The sequence below is a fragment of the Grammomys surdaster genome, unplaced genomic scaffold (assembly GCF_004785775.1).
Source record: "Grammomys surdaster isolate TR1022 unplaced genomic scaffold, NIH_TR_1.0 364, whole genome shotgun sequence".
Taxonomy (NCBI): domain Eukaryota; kingdom Metazoa; phylum Chordata; class Mammalia; order Rodentia; family Muridae; genus Grammomys; species Grammomys surdaster.
Window position 1 is genome coordinate 1,843,113 of NW_021604783.1, and position 17,406 is coordinate 1,860,518.

The following is a 17,406-nucleotide window of genomic DNA, read 5'->3' on the forward strand; positions in this document are numbered from 1 at the left end:
CCCAGATCCTGAATCAGTGCCACCAGTGTGCCAGGTCCCAGATCCTGGCAAAACCTCCTGCAGCCCTGAGAAACATGCACATGTCAGTGCACATGTCCCTCATTACCCTGAGGAAGCTGTGTGTAGACGGACTGGGTAGTTTGCCTACAGAGGCAGAAGGACCAGGAAGGCGTCTGAAGGCTGCCTTCTTCCCTCTGCATGGTCCGCAGACCACGGTGCCTTCTAAAGGCAAGGCCTGTTTGTTACCCAGCATGAGACAACAAGGAGACAGAGTAAAGATTAAACACTGTTTATTCCAGCATTTCTGTTTTCAGTCAGAACCCAAACAAGCACAGGTCGTACATGTTAGCCAAATGTTTGCCTTGCTGTGTGGACCTTTAGGGGGGCACATTGTCACCTACATGACCCACACCATGCTGTACTACCTTCATTCTCCAGGGACCCAAGTGACCAGTTCAGCCTGCCCTCTCCTGTAGGGACTCCCCAGCTTGCTGAGCCCAGCTCCAAGACACTCCTACCCAGAGGCCTTCTGCCCAAAGCCAGCTCTGCTGCTGGCCAGCTCCCATCATGGGGCTCTCTGAGGGAGTACAAGCCTCCACTCCTCCCACCTGTGCTTGCCCTGTGGTGTGAGTTGGGGCTCTCTGAGGGAGTGCAAGCCTCCACTCTTCCCACCTGTGGTTGCCCTGTGGTATGAGTAGCAGGATTGGGGCACTGTAAACATTTTTACATTTCTTTTTAGACAAGCTTTGCTATATAGCCCTAGCTGACCTGGAACTCACTATGTAGAGCAGGCTGGCTTTGAACTTATGGAGATCCACCTATTTCTGCCACTCCCCAAGTGCTGGGATTAAAGGCATGGGTGCCTTTATGTATGTATGTATTATTCTTATGTGTGACTTCTCTTCTCCTTGTGTGCCAATTGTCATTCTCAGTATCCCTGGTGTTAGTAATATCCCCCTTTATGCCCACATAGCCACAACTCCCAGGCTCCCTAGTCCATGGCTTCCTCCCTGTACCTCCTCCCCAACTGCCCAGGGTCCAGCAGTAAGTCCCCTTTCAGTTTATTTTAACCTTCTTCTCTTGCTGCACCTCTGTGCTCAGCCCATGCCCTGACTCTGACCTCCACTTCCTCCAAGGTTCAACTTCTCACAGCCTCTCTCACCTGGTGGCCACTGGGCTGAGCTCTGCCTGCCTTTTGACTCCAGCCAGCATCAGCTAGCACAGCTGCCCTTCCTGTAGCTAATCACCGAGGTGGATGTCGCCAGATATTCCACTGTGAACTTGCAACCTTTCCTGGACTCCGTCATCATGGCCCGGCCCAGTTAGAATTGGTCTCTGTTTCTACCAAACGCCACCCTAGTGTTCCTCTGCCTTTGCTCCTCATGTTCTTTGGAATAAGTGACATGACTGTGCCGTTACCCTGACGCAGGCTGTCTTGTGGGACATTCACAGACATAGGGCGTCTCCTCTACACTGTTCTTGGCAGTAGGTAGACACTGAGAGCCAGTTACGTTCCAGAAACCCCATGTCCTTGTTCATATCAAATTCTTATAACATGCCTGCAGTGCTGGTGCTAGGTAGACTGATCTTACAAATGGTAGAACCAAACTCAGAGCTGAGACCATTTCCCCAGGAATCTTAGCTACTCAGTGATGAACTTGAAGTCCTGTGTCCCTGATTATAAAACCTGTGTCCCTCTACTACCTCAGACTATGCATGATCTCTTTTCTCAGATCCTATGACCTGGATGGTTGGGTAGGGCGGATCCATAACATAAGAACTTAAAGATGAAGGACCATCCTTCCTGAACATGGCCTTGTATAGATGTGGCCTTGAAGATGTTTTCTTGGTCTCCAGGAGAGCCAGGATGTATGGGACTGAGCAGCCCTGATGGGAGACACCATGTCTAAGCTGAGCATTGAGCCTGTGGCTCTGGAGTTAGCTGAGAATGGAAGAAGGTAGTGGGTAGAAAGAGCAGGTAGAGAATGTGGCCTCCATAAAGACTGAGGGTGGGCCAAGGGGATATCTCAGCTGATAAAACCTTGCAAGCACAAGAACCTCGAGCTCCATCCCCAGAGCCAACAGGAGTTCATGCTGTAATCTTAACACTGGAGGTGGAAGACAGATGAATCCTAGGGGCTCACAAGCCAACCAGCCTAGCAGATCTGATAGTCCCATGCCTGTGAGAGACCTTATCTCAAGAAATGAAGACAGACACCCTGCAGAGGAATGACACCTGAAGTTGTCCTCTGACCTGCACACATGTACACGAATGCACATAAGCGCACATACATGCTGATGATGGAGAAGGATGCTGTCACCTCAGCCATGAAAGAGAAAGGAAAGCTCAGTAACACATGTCAGACAAGAACAAAACCAAACTCATGAGAGCCTCTTCTTGCCTTTTGCCTGCTGTTTTAATGAAAATATTACTAAAGGCAATTACACATACACCCCTGAGGTAAAGCCTCCTCAGGAAGGATGAGACCAGGGGCAGGAGGTGCTGTCCTGCCCACCAGTGTCTGGCTGTCTGGCCCGCTGAGGTCGGTTGGTGGAAAGCTGTGGTGTCCACACCATGAGCAGGCGAGTAGCATAGGCTGCATTTTCCAGCTGTCAATTAATCCAAAAAAGCAAAAAGCAAACATATTCACCTTCGCCCACAGTCCTCTTCTTTCTTGGCTTATTTACCTAGTAATGGGATTCAGGAGGACATTTACATGAACTTTTGAAAACAAATATCCCAGTTCTGTCTTTTGTCCTGCTCAGTCCCTACCTTTGGCTCTGGAGTCTGCTGCAAAACTAAAATAAAATATTCCAAAAATCTATGTTTGATCTGCAAGAGCCAGCCGGTTAATGCTTAAGCAAATGTCACCTTTGACAGCACAACTGTGAGAGGAAACTCAGCCACTGCAGGCGTTAGTCACGAGTGTCTCATCCTCACAGGCTGTGTGGGGCTGGCCTATTGGCCCTGACTCTTCACAGTGTGACACACAAGGCAAGCAATGAGAATGTGTGTTTTGGTTCAAAACAAGTAGCAGGGAGTCAGGATGGCTTGTCTTATGACAAACCCAAATAAAAAGAATTTCTGGACAAGGATGCCCCGTGTCCCCCAGATGCCACCTGACTCCACACCTCTCCTCACCTCCTGTTGAGCGTCCCTCTAACACTACCCTGCAGCCACAGCGTGAAAATGGCTACCATTCCCTAGAAAAGCTAGCCTCCAAATTTTCCTTTTTTCCACTTATCCAGTGAACACTGAGGGCAAGAGTGGTTACCTCCCTCTTCTGTGGTGGGGGTGTTGGCAGCACAAGCTGTCACTCAGTGGTTTCCAGTGTTTCACTGGAGGAAAAACAAACAAACAAACAAACATGGGCCATTAATCCAGATGAACAATCTTCAGAAAACACGCCTCTGTTCTGAAGATGCAGTGTTAATTAATGTCCCTTCCTAATCTGAAAGGGAGTTTGTTTCCTTACATCTCTTTAAGCTGCCATATGCTAGACTTGTAAATATCCCAAGTGTTGGGTACTCATCTGGTAAACTGACCAAAGGAAATGGACGTTTCTCCCCACTCTTGTAACCTAACCCTTGGCACCTCGTGCCTGCCCCTTGAAAGGGACTCTTGAGTCTTGGGAGCAAACATCTGCCCGGCCAGGTGCCGGCAGTGCCATGGCAGGAGCTGAGTGAAATGCAGAGGAAGCAACCCAAAGCCGAGCCTCACAGGTGTTCTGAGCTAGGGCTGGACCCAGAGTGCTCATTGTTTAGACGTTGGCAGGCTCCCAGGAGTTCAACTGTCAGTTCATTCTGAAATGTCAAACATTTCCTTAGCTGGGGATGGATGGTGAGAGCCCTGGAGGCTGGAGCCCTGTTAGGAGGAAAATGAAAACACCCCAATTTCTGTCTTTGAGAGTTGATTCAGTATCTATGGCTCAAGTTGTTCTAGGGGCCGTTCTGCAAACTTAGACCACTGTCCATGTCAGAAAGATGGAGGCTCAAGCCTGCTATGGTTATATGACAGCGCCTCTTCTGTCTGTGACTCTTGTGACATACACCAGGGACCAATTTTTGGCCACAGGGGCAAGTGTAGGTGTACATAGAAGCAGACTGGCCAAAAACCAGTCCTTGTTAAAGCCCGGGGTTCATGACAGTCAATGCTCTTGGCTGCTTTTACTAAGAGAGAGAGAGAGAGAGAGAGTGTGTGTGTGTGTGTGTGTGTGTGTGTGTGTGTGTGTGTGTGTGTGTGTGTGTTGTATTTCCACCATAAAACTTAGAGGGAGGGTGCAAAGAGAAGAAGATGAAGAAAAGGAATTGTATCCTAATTTTTCTGCCCCAGTGAGTCTGGCCCTCTATCCCTGGTGAACCCTGTGTTCTGTTGGGTGTCAGGAGCCCTGAGTGGGCTCCCATGGTTTAGGAAGAGGTTAAAAGCACAGATGAGAGCAGACCCTCCTAGATTCCGGTGCAGCCCTCCAGAACCTCTGCTTCCTTGTATACAGAACATAGAGTGGCCAATTATGGAGCAGTGAGCCAGGCAATACACCCCTTATTCTGAGCCCCGAACCTTATGATTAGCTTTGACCTCAAACTGGGCTGAGCTTTAGTACCTTTAACAGGATCCATACTTCCAGGACCTCTCCAGGAAGGTGCTGGAGTTGTCATCACAGATTAAACATGGCTGCTGTGAACAGGCCACTAAGTCAAGTCTTCTTGGCCCAAAAGATCCCGGAGCCGTAGCTGGCCTTTGCTTATCCCCTTTTCACCTAGAAATGACCTCCTCCATGTACCCAGCCCTGTGTTTACTTAAGGCTGTTGAAAATGGACTTGTGTTTGCCTGAAAGCATTTAAAATATAAAAGTCTTGTTTGTCTTTGCTGTTGAAGTTCCCTTTTTGTTTTTGGAAAAGCCCCTACTGTATTGCTTGCTATCAAGTCATTGTCTATGGTGTCAAGAGGGAAGTATGCTTCCCTTCCAGGGGATGCATGCATGCATGCGTCTGACTCAGTTTCTGTGGTAGACACATTAGCACCTTTAAAGGCAACACCCCTTCAGCTGAAACTTCCTGTCCTCTTCAAACTTCTAGAACCTAAGACACTGGCTCCATGTCCCTGTGATATTTGCTGGTTGGTTTGGACCATTTTTGAATTTTCTATTTGACACATTTTCCTGGTTTCTTCCTCCCTATTCACTACTCTTCCTGTATCTTCCTGTTTCTTCTTGCCCTTCCAAGTATTCAGTGTGCTTCTCCATTTATTACATGTAGATTGTGTCTCTGTGTGCCGGCTCTGCGTTAGTTCCTGCAGTATAGTAACAAATGGGAAGGCACAGTTCCTTCTGTGGACACTGACCTTCCAGGGAAGGAGACACTTGAGAGCTAGCACCTCAAAAGTGATGTTGCTAAGTCCTACCTGGAGATGTGGAGCTGTAGAAAGCACCAGTGACTGCAAGTCACCAAAGAGGGCCCCAGGAAGAGTAACCCCAGAGAGAACCACCAGGCAGAAAGTTCAGCGTGTGCAAAAGCAGAGGTGTGCCACGGTGGAGAAGTGGAGGCGGCCAGATGGCGAGTGCTCAGAAGGGCTGCAGGACAGTGAGTCAGATTGTGCGTGGCCTCGTAGACTACAGTAGAGTCTGGACCTCAGCTGGAGTCACTGCAGACCTTTGAGCAAAGAGGCCACCTGATAAAATTCACAAAGCTCTGACTGCTTTGTGGGGAACAGGCCAATTCAGGAGCAAGGCAGGTTTAGGCTGGTGTTGCAATGCTCCGTCTGCATCAGCTAGGGCTCGAGGCCTGTCTCCACAGAGCATATAAACTAGAATCCATGGGTGCTTTTGCCTCGGGAATCAGCTCTTCCTGTATCTTCCTCCACTGCTTATTCCACCATTTCCATCATCACCATGACTTGAAAATTCACGACCTGTGGCGTCTCTACTACTGGCCACCCCAGCCTCTGGAGAAGCCCTTGCTGTACACAGCTGAGCTGCTAGAGCTTGTCACCCGGAGCCCGCCTAAGCTGTAGTGGCCATGCTCCTCTCTGGCTCCCAGGTGAATTCCAGGCCTTGGAGTTGCAAGAATTTGCCCCATTATGGGCCCCAGAGCCTGGCCACCAACTCCTGCCTGTTGTGTTTTCCTTCTCCTGATCCTGCATGGTGTATCACCCCAGTCAGGAGCTGCAGAAGAACTAATGCACAGTGGGACTCCTGCCGACAGGGAGCAGTCAGACAAGCAGGAGCACTTCCCAAGACAGAAGTGAAAGAAAAGATGACAGTCTCCAAGATAACAGTCTCCAAGATATGAAAATGTTAACCCACGAGCACAGACCTTCTCACTGCCAACATGTTGAAGTAGTAGCTGAGAAAACATACTAGGACCCTATGTGGTACACAGCCGAATTTACAAGGAAGAAAGGAAAGAGGTCCCTAGATGAAAGAAACGGAGACTGAGAGCCAGAATCCAGTATCACAACAGGGGCTCCCTTCTACAAGGGGACAGATAAGAAATAATGTAAGCTTTAGAGACTGAGGACGGGGTGTTATGGCTCTTTCTTTCACTTTTGGGTTGACTAAAAATGTCAAAGTGGCCTGAAGGTGTGGCTCAGTTGGTTCAATGGTTGCCGAGCGTGTACAAGACCCTGGATTAGTTGAGTATGGTGGCTTACACCTTTAATCCCAATACTCAGGAGGCAGAGGCAGGCAGAACTCTGTGAGTCTACAAAGTGAGGCCAGGGCTCTGTTGCACAGGGAAATCCTGTCTTGAAAAACAAACAAAACAAGGACCCTGGATTACAGCCTCCAACACCACACAAACCAGATGTGGTGACACCCATCTGGAATGCCAACACTTGGAAGTTGAAGGCATAAAAATCAGAGGTTCAAAGTTATCCTTGGCTACAAAGTGAGTTCAAGATCAGCCTGGAACACACAAGATCCTATCTCAAAAAATAAACAATCCAAAGTATTCATTGTACAAAAATAGACCACAGCCAGAAATGACCTATTAACATTAGGCACTTTGCTCTAACGGTGTTTCAGAGTTTTAAATCCTATAACAAAGATGACCTCCATCTATAGCTTCAGTGCTGCCATTTAGGAGGCCCTGAATAGCTGGAGCGAGGAGCTTGGTGTGCACAGGAGAGCCAAATGCTGAGGCCTGGCCCTGGCCCTCCCGGGGTTCTGTCTTGCAGCCCGGGAGTCTTGGCACAGCTCTCAAAGTGGCAATGGCAGTTTATAGCCTCCGTGGACTCCCATCTGCTGTGCCCATCCGCCTGCAAAGCCTGCGCTGTACTCACTGCCCTCTCCAGGTACTTGTAGAGTGTGATGCTTTTTTTTTTCTGGTGCCACTCATTAAAAGAGGTGTGTTCTGCTTCTCTTTTGCAGGGATGATAATGGTGATTTTATTGCTGCTTGTGGCTATTGTGGTCGTTGCAGTGTGGCCAACCAACTGATAGCAATAAAGGGACCACCCGCTGTGACACCTGCCAATGATGAATGAAAGCCCAGCACCCTTTTGGTACACAACACCTGCTCTCAATAAATTTTCCACTGCTCTAGGCTCCTGGTGTACATTGCTTGGGTAGAGAACAGAGGTGAGCAGCTCTGGAAACCTTTCTAGAGCACTGGCCCAGTTGTGTCCCTTGTCTTCTGTCAGCGATTTTGTCAGTAGCCAGAAGTCCCTCAGATGGCCATTGTTACACATCTGCCAGTGGATTCCAGTCACCGTCTGTGTGCTGGGCATCTTGAGGGCTGTCATGTTAATATGCAGTGTGTGACCTTGGTGGCTGGGTGATCCTGTGTCTGGGTGTCCAGATAGCAGGAGCTAAGTAAGGCAAGAGCCACACGGAAGGCATAGCCACGTGGACAACAGCCACTGAGTCAGCCTGCCGTGCGTAATTGCCCACAAAGCTTAGATGCCTAGCCGCGCTGGTTATTTCTGCTCTGAAGAGTTTCTGGACCATCTTTGTATCTGAACATGCACCTTTTCTATCTTGCATCAATAATAAACTCATCCTTCAAGATTGACACCTTTCTAAAACAAAATCAGGATGTGGAGGGTCACACCTTTAATCAGCACTCAGGAGTCAGAGGCAGGTAGATTCCTGAGTCTGAGGCCAATCTGGGCTTCACAGAAAGAGACTATGTCTCAAAAAACAACAAAAGACAAATTTGACACCTTAAGTAGCCCACAGCCTTAGAGCTTGAGGCGAGAGCAGTCAAAGCCTGGTTCTAAAGCAGGAGAGTGCCGCCTCCATCCAGCCTCTCCATGGGCTCTGAAGCCATGTGTGTCTAGAGTGAGGGCATGCACATGTGGATTTCAGAGAATGGACCCAGAGTGGAAATGACTGCAAAAGATACCGGGACTGCAGGTGGGTGCAGGGGCAGCATGCCCTCTCTCCTCTCTGTACAGAAAGCGGGATGGGCAGCTAGTTAGTAGAAGGAAGAAGAGTGAAAGCTAATGACAGAACTCTTGCCATAGCATTGGTTTCAGTGAGGAGGAGCCAGGCCTGTGGTAGGTCCTGTGACTTTCCTCAAGATAACATAACCTAAAGACTTTACTGGACAGAATCAGGCACCAGGAAGAAAGCCCCAGTGTCACCTAAACTGGTACCCTTTCTTAGCACCCTGAGACCAAGGATTCCAAGTGGTCTGGGAGGCCTGGGGCCTAGAAGTTTAGGCACCTGTTTGACTCTGACTCACACCAGAATGCAGACAGGCAGGACAGCACTGAGGCAGGGGAAAGAGTCTCTGGGAGCTCTCAGGCCAGCAGTGAAATGTTCATCTCAAGAGCACAGCACCTCAGCTCACAGGAACTACTTACCCTGTTCTACCACCGGATGACAGGAAATAATAGAAGACAAGAGTAAGAAACATGCTGCAGACAGCTTCAAGGGTTGCCACACCACTTATCAGCTCTGTGACCACCTTTCTGTGCCAGTGGCCTCATGTAGAAAAAGGTGACAATCCCTTGCTGCCCCACCTTGCCCCACCTCATAGGGCTGCTGGGAGGACTGGGTGAGGGACTGAAGCACAGCATGCCATTTGGCTCAGGTGGAAGGGGACTCTTCCTGTAACACTAGTCTAAGCCCAGGTGTCCAGCGAGCTCAGGACTGTCTTCCACTTTCCGCTGTACACGAACTGTAAGAGTAAGCCAGGCAGGGGCAAAGTCTGCTGCTGATTTGGCCAATGATGCCCAAGTTCCTGAGGATACAAAGGCCCAGGAGCTGACTGAGCAGGATGCCAGGGGTCCTGGTATACCAGGCGGTAGCAACTGGCAAAGAGGATGTGAAGCAGGCTGTGAGGAACAGACTGGAGGTTAAGAAGAGTAGGCTTGTGTCAGGGCATGTGATTGGGAAGACAGGAGTCTTGCTGGACTGCAGGCCAAGGCTTTAAGACACAGTGTGCCCTGAGACACATTTGTCAGGGCAGGATGGTTGCTAATGGATCATCCAATGTAAGACCAAGAATCTGCAGAGCTCCATCATCCAGTCTTGTGGGAAACCCCAAATCTGTACAAACAGCGTCTCCTGGGAGCCCCCTCCCCCGACTTTGGGGCTCAGAAGAGGCAGCATTGATAGTCTGTTTAACTTTCTCACCTCCTCTTGACTTGCTCAGCACGAAGCCCCGGCAACTCATGGGACACTTTGAACCAGAGCCACGAAGGCCTGGCTCAGTTGCACTGAAAGCCCTTTTCAGGAAGACACTGGCCCATGTCTGCACACAGTAGCTTCTGTTCTTCTGGCTGAATGGGCTGTAGGCCCAGTGAGAGCATTGCGTGACCTTGGGACAAGTTACTTCACTTCTGTATACCCATGGGCAGGGGAGAATAGGAGGAGAGCTGCCTGGGAGGTTCTTGTATGAGGACCTGAGGTCCCAGCCATGGACACTGCAGGCAGAGAGACTCATCCCCAGTCAGTCTTCCTCAAAGATGGCTTCCTCACTTCATCAAAAGGAGTCAGGCATGCATACCCAGCTGAGTGGGAGTGTACCGGAGAGCCTGCTGCCTCAAACCCCAGGTGACAGCTCCTGGAGAGTGGTGTTTGCCAGTGGGGTTTGCAAGGCCTAGTTTCCCATCTTCAATATGTCAGGTCTGTAGACCAGTGACCTGCTGTGAGCATTCTGGAACTGACTAAGTCTTACACCACTCACAGAACACAGAGTGGCAAGGCAGCCAGAGCACCCCTCTCTTCCGGGACTTTGTCAATGAAAGTAAACCTTATTAAAATAACAGCCTATGAATTGTTTAACTTAACCGATTATTAATTATATGCATCTTAAATCTGGATGCCATATAAAGAAATCCAGATACCTGGATATAACCGGTCCTTTTGTTCCACTGAAGCATTGTGATCATTAATAATTGTACTGAACCTTAGTTCAGCCCCAAGACAACCTCCTCAGCTGGTCTGCAATGTCTGGGCTTGAACAGAGCATCCACCAGGCTTTTGCAGATCTGACACAGAAACTCCTGCACCTTTTTAATCTGGTGCCTGCTGCCAGCCAGCCTGCCAGGGTTGTGCACCAGCTCCTTGAGTCTGGATCCTTGGGACTTTCCTACCACAGGGCTGCCATAGAATTCCCAACTGATCCTCAGTCTCAGGAACTGTTCATCCTGACTAGTCAGAACTGCCAGCAGCCAGCCAAACAGCCATTCCCTCAGGTAATGACATTAGACCTCCACAATAATGTATGGATCCTGCTGGAGTTAGGTAGATAACCTCTCACCTCTTAAAATATAAGACCAAACTATCCATCCTCTTATTATACCATAGGATTTCACAAGCTTCCTCCCAACTATGGGCCAGCAACTAAAGGCACCGATCTCCTTCCAGAATGCCTTGCTGTCCCACTATGCCTCCAGGCCATCCACATTCGATATTTCTCACTGGCTGCTATTCTTTTACTCCTGCTTTTCTTGGGGAAGTTATTATATGTCTTTATTTAGTCTGAGACCACAGGGTGTGTCTCTGGGTGGGCATCCCCATTCAAGGTACTGTCCCTGAGAGATGCAGAGATGGGATGAGTGTGCCTTATCTGTGCATGAGCCCTCCGTGCATCCAGGCATCAGTGTGTGGTAGGCCTCTGGTCTTTCACTGACCCAGCCCCCCAGGTCCTGATGAGGTCTACTCGGCTTCCTTGGGGCTTCCTCCCATCTTCTTCCAGCTTTCCCCACCACCTCAGGCCAGTGCTTAGCAGAGGCCCTGCTTGTACTGTTTTCTTAGCATGGACAGATGTCAATACCTTGTCTCCCCAGCCAGGTGAAAGGCCCTAAGAGGCAAGTGAGCTCTTCAGTCCATTCTCATGCTTCTGATCAACAGTGTGGTTTTCCTGCCAGCACAGAGCCCAGCTGTGAGGGGGTCAGAACACTCTCAGACACAGACAGCTTTGTGGAGAGGGGGAAAAAAAAAAGCTGTATCATGGAAAGTCCTTGAGAACTGAACTTCTGGCTTAAAATGACCAAAGATGAGAGTCAAACTGCCAAATGGTCACAGAAGTCTTAGCCCCAGCAGGCCCTGGGAGCCTGACACTGAAGACAAGGCTTGCTCTTTCCTTAGTCTGGCCAGCCAACCAGGAACTGCTTTCTGTCCTAAACTACTCACCACCAGGCATTGGCATTCAGCAAGGACCCATTTCTGAGATGATTTGGGACACCAGAGTCCATGTGTGTTCCTGCCTGCCCTGGCTTGGAACCCTGCTCCTCAGAGCTAGTTCTGTGGAGGTTGACCCAACAGTGTCGTCCTCAAGCTGCCTATCCATTCTACAACAGGGGAAGACTTTCATGCCTTGAAAGCAAAGGCATCCCAAAATCCAGATTGCTGAGGGTCTGGACCAGGCCAGCAGGTGAGTCTTGTCTTCAAAACCTCTGGGTTCAGGAAAGTCCAGTCCACAGGCCGTGGCAACACATCCTCCTAGGGGGCTGGCTTGTTGTTCAATCAAGAAATCACAACCATTTGGAAGTTTAATCATAGCCTCTCCAAAACCACTGAGCTCAGTTCCTGGTGGCTGCATGGTGCTGGCACAGACCCAGTCCCTGCTCGGCACTAAGCCTAAGCCTCAGCAATGGGCCAGGGGCAGGGCAGTGGCAAGGATTTTTTGCATGATCTCTTGAATTTTATCAACCTCCGTCATCTCCACTTCATCTTGAATAGAAGAAAGAGGAGGTAGTTATACAAGTCCGAAAGGGCTTGCAGGCTCTGAATCTAGTGGTGAGGGTAGGGCAAGGTGGGAGGAGCCTCCTTTCCCTTTACCCATCCATGCCTGGGAACTCTAGGACCCGGAAGGATCTGCCCCAGCAGTGACTTTGGAATTGCATTGCGGACTGGCCCATCTGAGAGCCTGTTAGAACAGTAGTTGGAGCCAGCAAGCCCCTAGGACTTTCCAAACAGGGCTACACTTTTCCTCCCTTTTTTGGGTAGTTAAGGCTCTTTGTTTAAAACACACAAGATTCTGTCTTGCTGGGTGTCCTAGGGCAAGACGCCATATTCCTTACGTGGCTGTTAGTGTCCACCCTTCTACCTCCCCACATGCCACCGCCAAGGCTCTGGCCACCAAGAAAGGCTGGGACACAGAACAGTATACAAGAGTTTATTTAATGATATCTGAATTTAGTTCTATCATGTAGGGCCCACGTTACAAGTTTTGTCTGGGTCCATTACAACTCTAACAACAAAAAAAACTTTAAAAAAAAAAGAAAAGAAAATCCACAACTTTCTCCATGTCATTAAATATATTCATATATAATAACCATAATATATTAGTATGCATTGGAAAGGAACACTGGCCCAAACAATATGTCATGGTCACAACTAAACATTTACAATTCTGTGTGAGCAGAATCGGTGACACAGGAGGGAGGCCGGGGGTGTATCCAGATCAGGAAAAGGGGAAGGATGTCCACTGACACAAGAGGTGAGGCTGGCTTAGTTTTTGGCAGGGGCAAGGCCCCACAAAGACAATTTTGATACCCCTGGGGTATGGCATGGCTCTGGTCCACAGGAATGTCTGTCTGTGAACCACGGCCCATTAGTGAGCCTAAGGTGCCCACTCTCTAGGTTCCCTAGATGGAGTCCTTCAAGTGTTGAGACCCTAAAGGAACCATTTCCTAGGTCAGTCCCGAAGGGCCTCTTCATTTCAGTCTTGTTCCAGCTCAGGGGCGATTCTAAAATAGCCTGTACTCACTGCCTGTATGTAACCACTGAGGCAGAGTTCTAGAAAGCCCCTACTCCAGCCTCCCTAGACTTTGCCCTAGGCATCTGACCCTCCTTCCCATCTGAAGGAGCCCGATGATCCTGTCTGTCTCCTGCCCTGTGTTCCAGGACAAGCTCTGGCCAGAGACACCACAGCTCATGGGTGTACCTGGGAGCATGCCGTCTCCTTAACCCCACACCTTTGTGCTACTATGTGTCAGCAAAGGAGGCATTCTGGTGGCAGGGGACCAGACTACTCAAATGGTGAGCAAAGGGACAGCTGGGGAATCTTGACTGGTAAGTGACTAACCTGGCATGGTTTTCTTCAAAGACCTACATATCACAACTGTGTTAATACACTCTCAAACTCAAAATCCTACTTCCATTTTGCACCCCTTCCTAACTGTACAAATAAGATGTCTCCTTTTCCCTTTCTACCTCCTCCCTAGGGTGGGGCCCAGGGTGGGTAGGAGACAGCTGCCCCCCTAAGGCTGGCTCTCAGGCAGAGGAGAGGTGGACTGGATTCAAGTCCAGAACAGAGTAGCTGGGACAAACTCTGTTCCCTCAGCAGTGACCTTATCCACAACTTGCTTCCTCTTGGCTATTTAATGTAACCCCATTGACCAGGCCACAGAGGGCAGGGCAGGAGGCCTTGTGGAGTTCTAACAAAATGTCTCAGTGCCTAACAGGGGAGATGGGGCAGGCTAGTTAAGGGGCTTCACTGGAATCCAGGGTTCATGGGTGGAAGCTGGCCACGGCAGAAGCCATGCTGGTTCAGAAATAAGACAGCTGCCATTCAGTTGGGATGTTATTTGCTATAGATAGCACCCAGCAAACTACACGGGCTGTCCTCGATAGTGGCCCTTGCCCTCAATCTCAAGCTTGGACCAGAGACTCCACATGACCCTTGCCAGGGTAGGTCTGTGTGCTTGGTGCCAGCCTCTCTCTGAAGCCTATAGTCTTCCTCCAGCTTGTGAAGCAGTCAGGTCACCTTTCCAGGCCCTCTCAGATGGCCACAGCTGTCTTCCTGGACCTCACAACTTTCCTCTAGGGAGTCCACTCCTCATGCCTCACCACCCCTGATGTCTCCTCTGGAGGTGTTACTGTGTCCATCCCAGACCATACTCTAGGCTCATATCCTCAAGGTTCTCTAGAGACAAGCTGCCTGGGTCTTGGTGATAACCACTACCCCACCCCACCCTCACCTGCTGTGGGAGTGTCAAGCGGACTAACAGCTGATGTGCAACTGTGGTAAGGTCAGGGTCTGAGTACCGGTGCTGGTGTGACCTTGGGCACGTGGACACATCTTTTTCCTGGTGAACACAAGGACAAAAATGAATCCCTGTCTCACAGGTTTGTGGTAAAAACAGGCCGGGAGCATATGGGTAAAGTGCCTGGCACCAAGGGGTGCTCAGTAGGTGGCAGCGGTGATGTGGGCAGACGTGGAGAGGCAGAGGGAGCCGTGTCACTACAGGGCTGAGCTTCATCCCTCATATGGCCCTTCAGGGCCGCCAAATGGGCAGGAGAAATGAAACCAATTTCCTGACTGAGAGGGCCAGGCCTCTCATCCAGTGTGCGGGGCGTGAGGCTAGAGGCCCCAGTGCAGAGAGGCAGAGAAAGGCTAACGGGCCCGGGAAGCAACCAGAAGGGAAGTGTGGAGCTGGCCTGCATGAAGACATTAAATCTCTAAGAGAAAAGAGGGCTAGGCATACAGGAGGGCCTAGGGACCTCCACAAAGAAGGGGGCCAGAAAGGAATGGACCAGACTGTCCAGGCTAGACCAAGACAGCTGGGGGCTAGAGTGAGTTTCTTAACCAAGGAGCCTGTGTCCCTTTCCTTGGGAGCGAGCAGTGAGGGCAGCGACAGGAAGCAGTCACAGCATCCTTGGACCCCAGGAACCTTACCATTCCTGGCCTTGCCTTCCTACAGCTTGGACCAGGCACCTCGCTGAGCAGCAACCCTGGCCTGACTCAGGCAAGCCCCTTCCCCCAAGCCCGGTTCAAACTGCCTATACAGCCACTGGCATGCCAGACCTGACCAGGCCCTTTCCAGCTGTTGACATTGCTGTGAGGCCTTGTGGGAGCTGATGTCATTACACAAATAGTGTCATTGCCCTAAACCCCCGCCAGTCCCCCTCCCCCTCCTCTGGAAAATGTCATAAAAAGGGCTGTTTCCAAGTTTCCAGCAAGGAGACTCTCTGGGAGGTTTTGGTTTGCAGTACCTCCTTCCACAGGCAGCTCCAGCAGAGGCAATGACCACCCGGCTTGACTTCAGGGTCCTTAGGCCCTAGGCCCTCTGATGGGCCAGGAGCCTGGGCCAGCCCCACTGAGGTAGGGCAGGCCCCAGGATGAGCCTCTCCTCCCTACAGATGGTGAACTCCACCCAGGAGACCAGCCCAGCAGGTGGCAGTGGAGACCGAAGCTGGCTGATCCCAGTGTCATCTGACCCTTTGACATAGGGACCTGTTGTCAGAGTCTAGAGTCCTGTGGGAATTCCTAGACAGCAGGTGATGGAGAAAAGAGGGGGGCATGACTAGTGTCTGGTGGTGGATTGGTTGCCCCTGCCCAGGCTGCAGGCCCAAAAATTCACAGTTCTCACATCCCCTTCAATAACCATCAAACACAGCGGCTATAGTGCACTGTGCCATTCTGTTCCCGCCACTCGGGACCCCCAGCCCCTCCACGGCGACCCCCACCTAGCCCTAGGGAAGCGCATCTCTGTTCTGGAAGGAGCGCCGTGAGGTAGCTATGTCTTGTCCTCATTTCTCCAGGGCCTGACCTGTCAATACAGGGTACTTTCTGCCAATGCGCATAAGAGCGCAGCCAGGGGTGTGAGGGTGGGGCTGGGGCGGAGCCGCTGAGGGCCCCGCCCCACTTCGACTTCGCCCCGCCCCCACCCTCCCGGAAAAACCCTGGCGGGCCAAGTCCAAGGCTGCCAGCCTCTGCCAGCACCCTGCCCGCCCTCCTGGAGCCTGCGCTACCTCCGCGCTAGGCCTTCTTGCACTTGCCCTTCTTCTCCCGCTGCTGGAACTTGCGCAGCCGCCTTGCCCATGTGTCCCGCCACTGGATCACCAGGCTGCTCTTGTCTGCCACGATGCCACTCTGGTCAGGCGAGTCCTCAGCATTGCCCAACAACAGGTATTTCTTGAGGGGCTTGATTTTGGGACACTTGCAGGCGATATCTCGTGAGCGGATCCACAAACTCTGGTCACCACGGCGAATACGACTCGTGCCCTGCTTGTACACGGAGATGATGTTCACTGTGAACTTCCACCAGTCCCCTGCTTTGTCCGCCTTCAAGATGTGGATCTGGACAGCTGCAAGGAAGCAAATAGGTGGTGTCAGTCATGGCTGAGAAGTCCAGCCAGGTGCCCAGGTCCTGCGATGGGTACCTGTACCGTGTCCTACAAGAACCTGGAGCGGGGTCTGGGAAGTGACTGCAAAGGGCGCCCCACCAGTGATGGGTGAGCTGCAGCATAGCTGATCCCAGAACCTGAGCTGATTAATACCTGGGCCAAGGCCCCTATTCTAAAAAGTGCTACTCCTGCCTTTGTTGAAGGTGTCCCCTAACATTGCCTCTTTGGGAGATGTTGAGACTCCAGGCAAGGGGGGCTAGATGGATTAAGCATGCCCCTAGCTCTCTGGATAAAGTCTACCTGCCCCTGAGGGCAGGTGGCCTTGACAGCAGTGCTGACCCCTCTGGAAATGAGAAGTACCTCACCTGCCCATACTTCCAAAGGCTCCAGTCACTTCACCCCAAGCCTTAGGATGCAGCCCCCCACAATCGTCCTGACTTTAATGAAATTGTAAGAGCCCATCAAGGAATCTCAGTACGCAGCATCAAAAGAGCCTGCCAGGTGGCCAGGGTCAGCCAGGGTCCTCAAGCACTCCCTACCAGGCTGCTATCTCCCTTGGAGCCTCTCAGGTTCAACACTAACCCTCCCTCCCCCGACCCCAGTCTTGTACAGGGGTTCTCAAACCAGGCTGGGCCAGAAGCCCCTGGAGAGCTTCTGCAAATGGTGCTGACTCCACCTATACCCTAGAGCTTCTGACTCAACAGAGCTGGGTGAAGCCCAGAGTCCCCATTTCACACACTCTCCCCGGGAGTGCTGATGCTACTGGGAGACACTGAGGCTAAAGGACAGGTATGTGAGAAGATGCTCCTACTGAAGGCACTTTAAAGTAGAAGGGCACGTTTATGAGGGGGAGGCTGGGAGGTAGCTCAGTCAGTGAAGGA

At 51.0% G+C, this 17,406-nt stretch overlaps 2 protein-coding genes across 3 annotated transcripts in view; one reads left to right on the forward strand and one right to left on the reverse strand.

The window, feature by feature from the left end:
• The window catches only part of Stx8 (syntaxin 8), a 229,746-nt gene extending 222,204 nt beyond the window's left edge, over positions 1-7,542 (forward strand). For both annotated transcript variants that reach the window (XM_028780195.1, XM_028780196.1), the window contains exon 8: positions 7,368-7,542. In XM_028780195.1, the coding sequence (XP_028636028.1) occupies positions 7,368-7,435 (68 nt within the window). In that variant the 3' untranslated portion in view covers positions 7,436-7,542. The remainder of the gene's footprint in view (positions 1-7,367) is intronic.
• A 5,006-nt stretch (positions 7,543-12,548) lies between these two features.
• The window catches only part of Ntn1 (netrin 1), a 174,065-nt gene continuing 169,207 nt past the window's right edge, over positions 12,549-17,406 (reverse strand). The window contains exon 7 of the mRNA XM_028780187.1: positions 12,549-16,486. Within this exon, the coding sequence (XP_028636020.1) occupies positions 16,158-16,486 (329 nt within the window). The 3' untranslated portion in view covers positions 12,549-16,157. The remainder of the gene's footprint in view (positions 16,487-17,406) is intronic.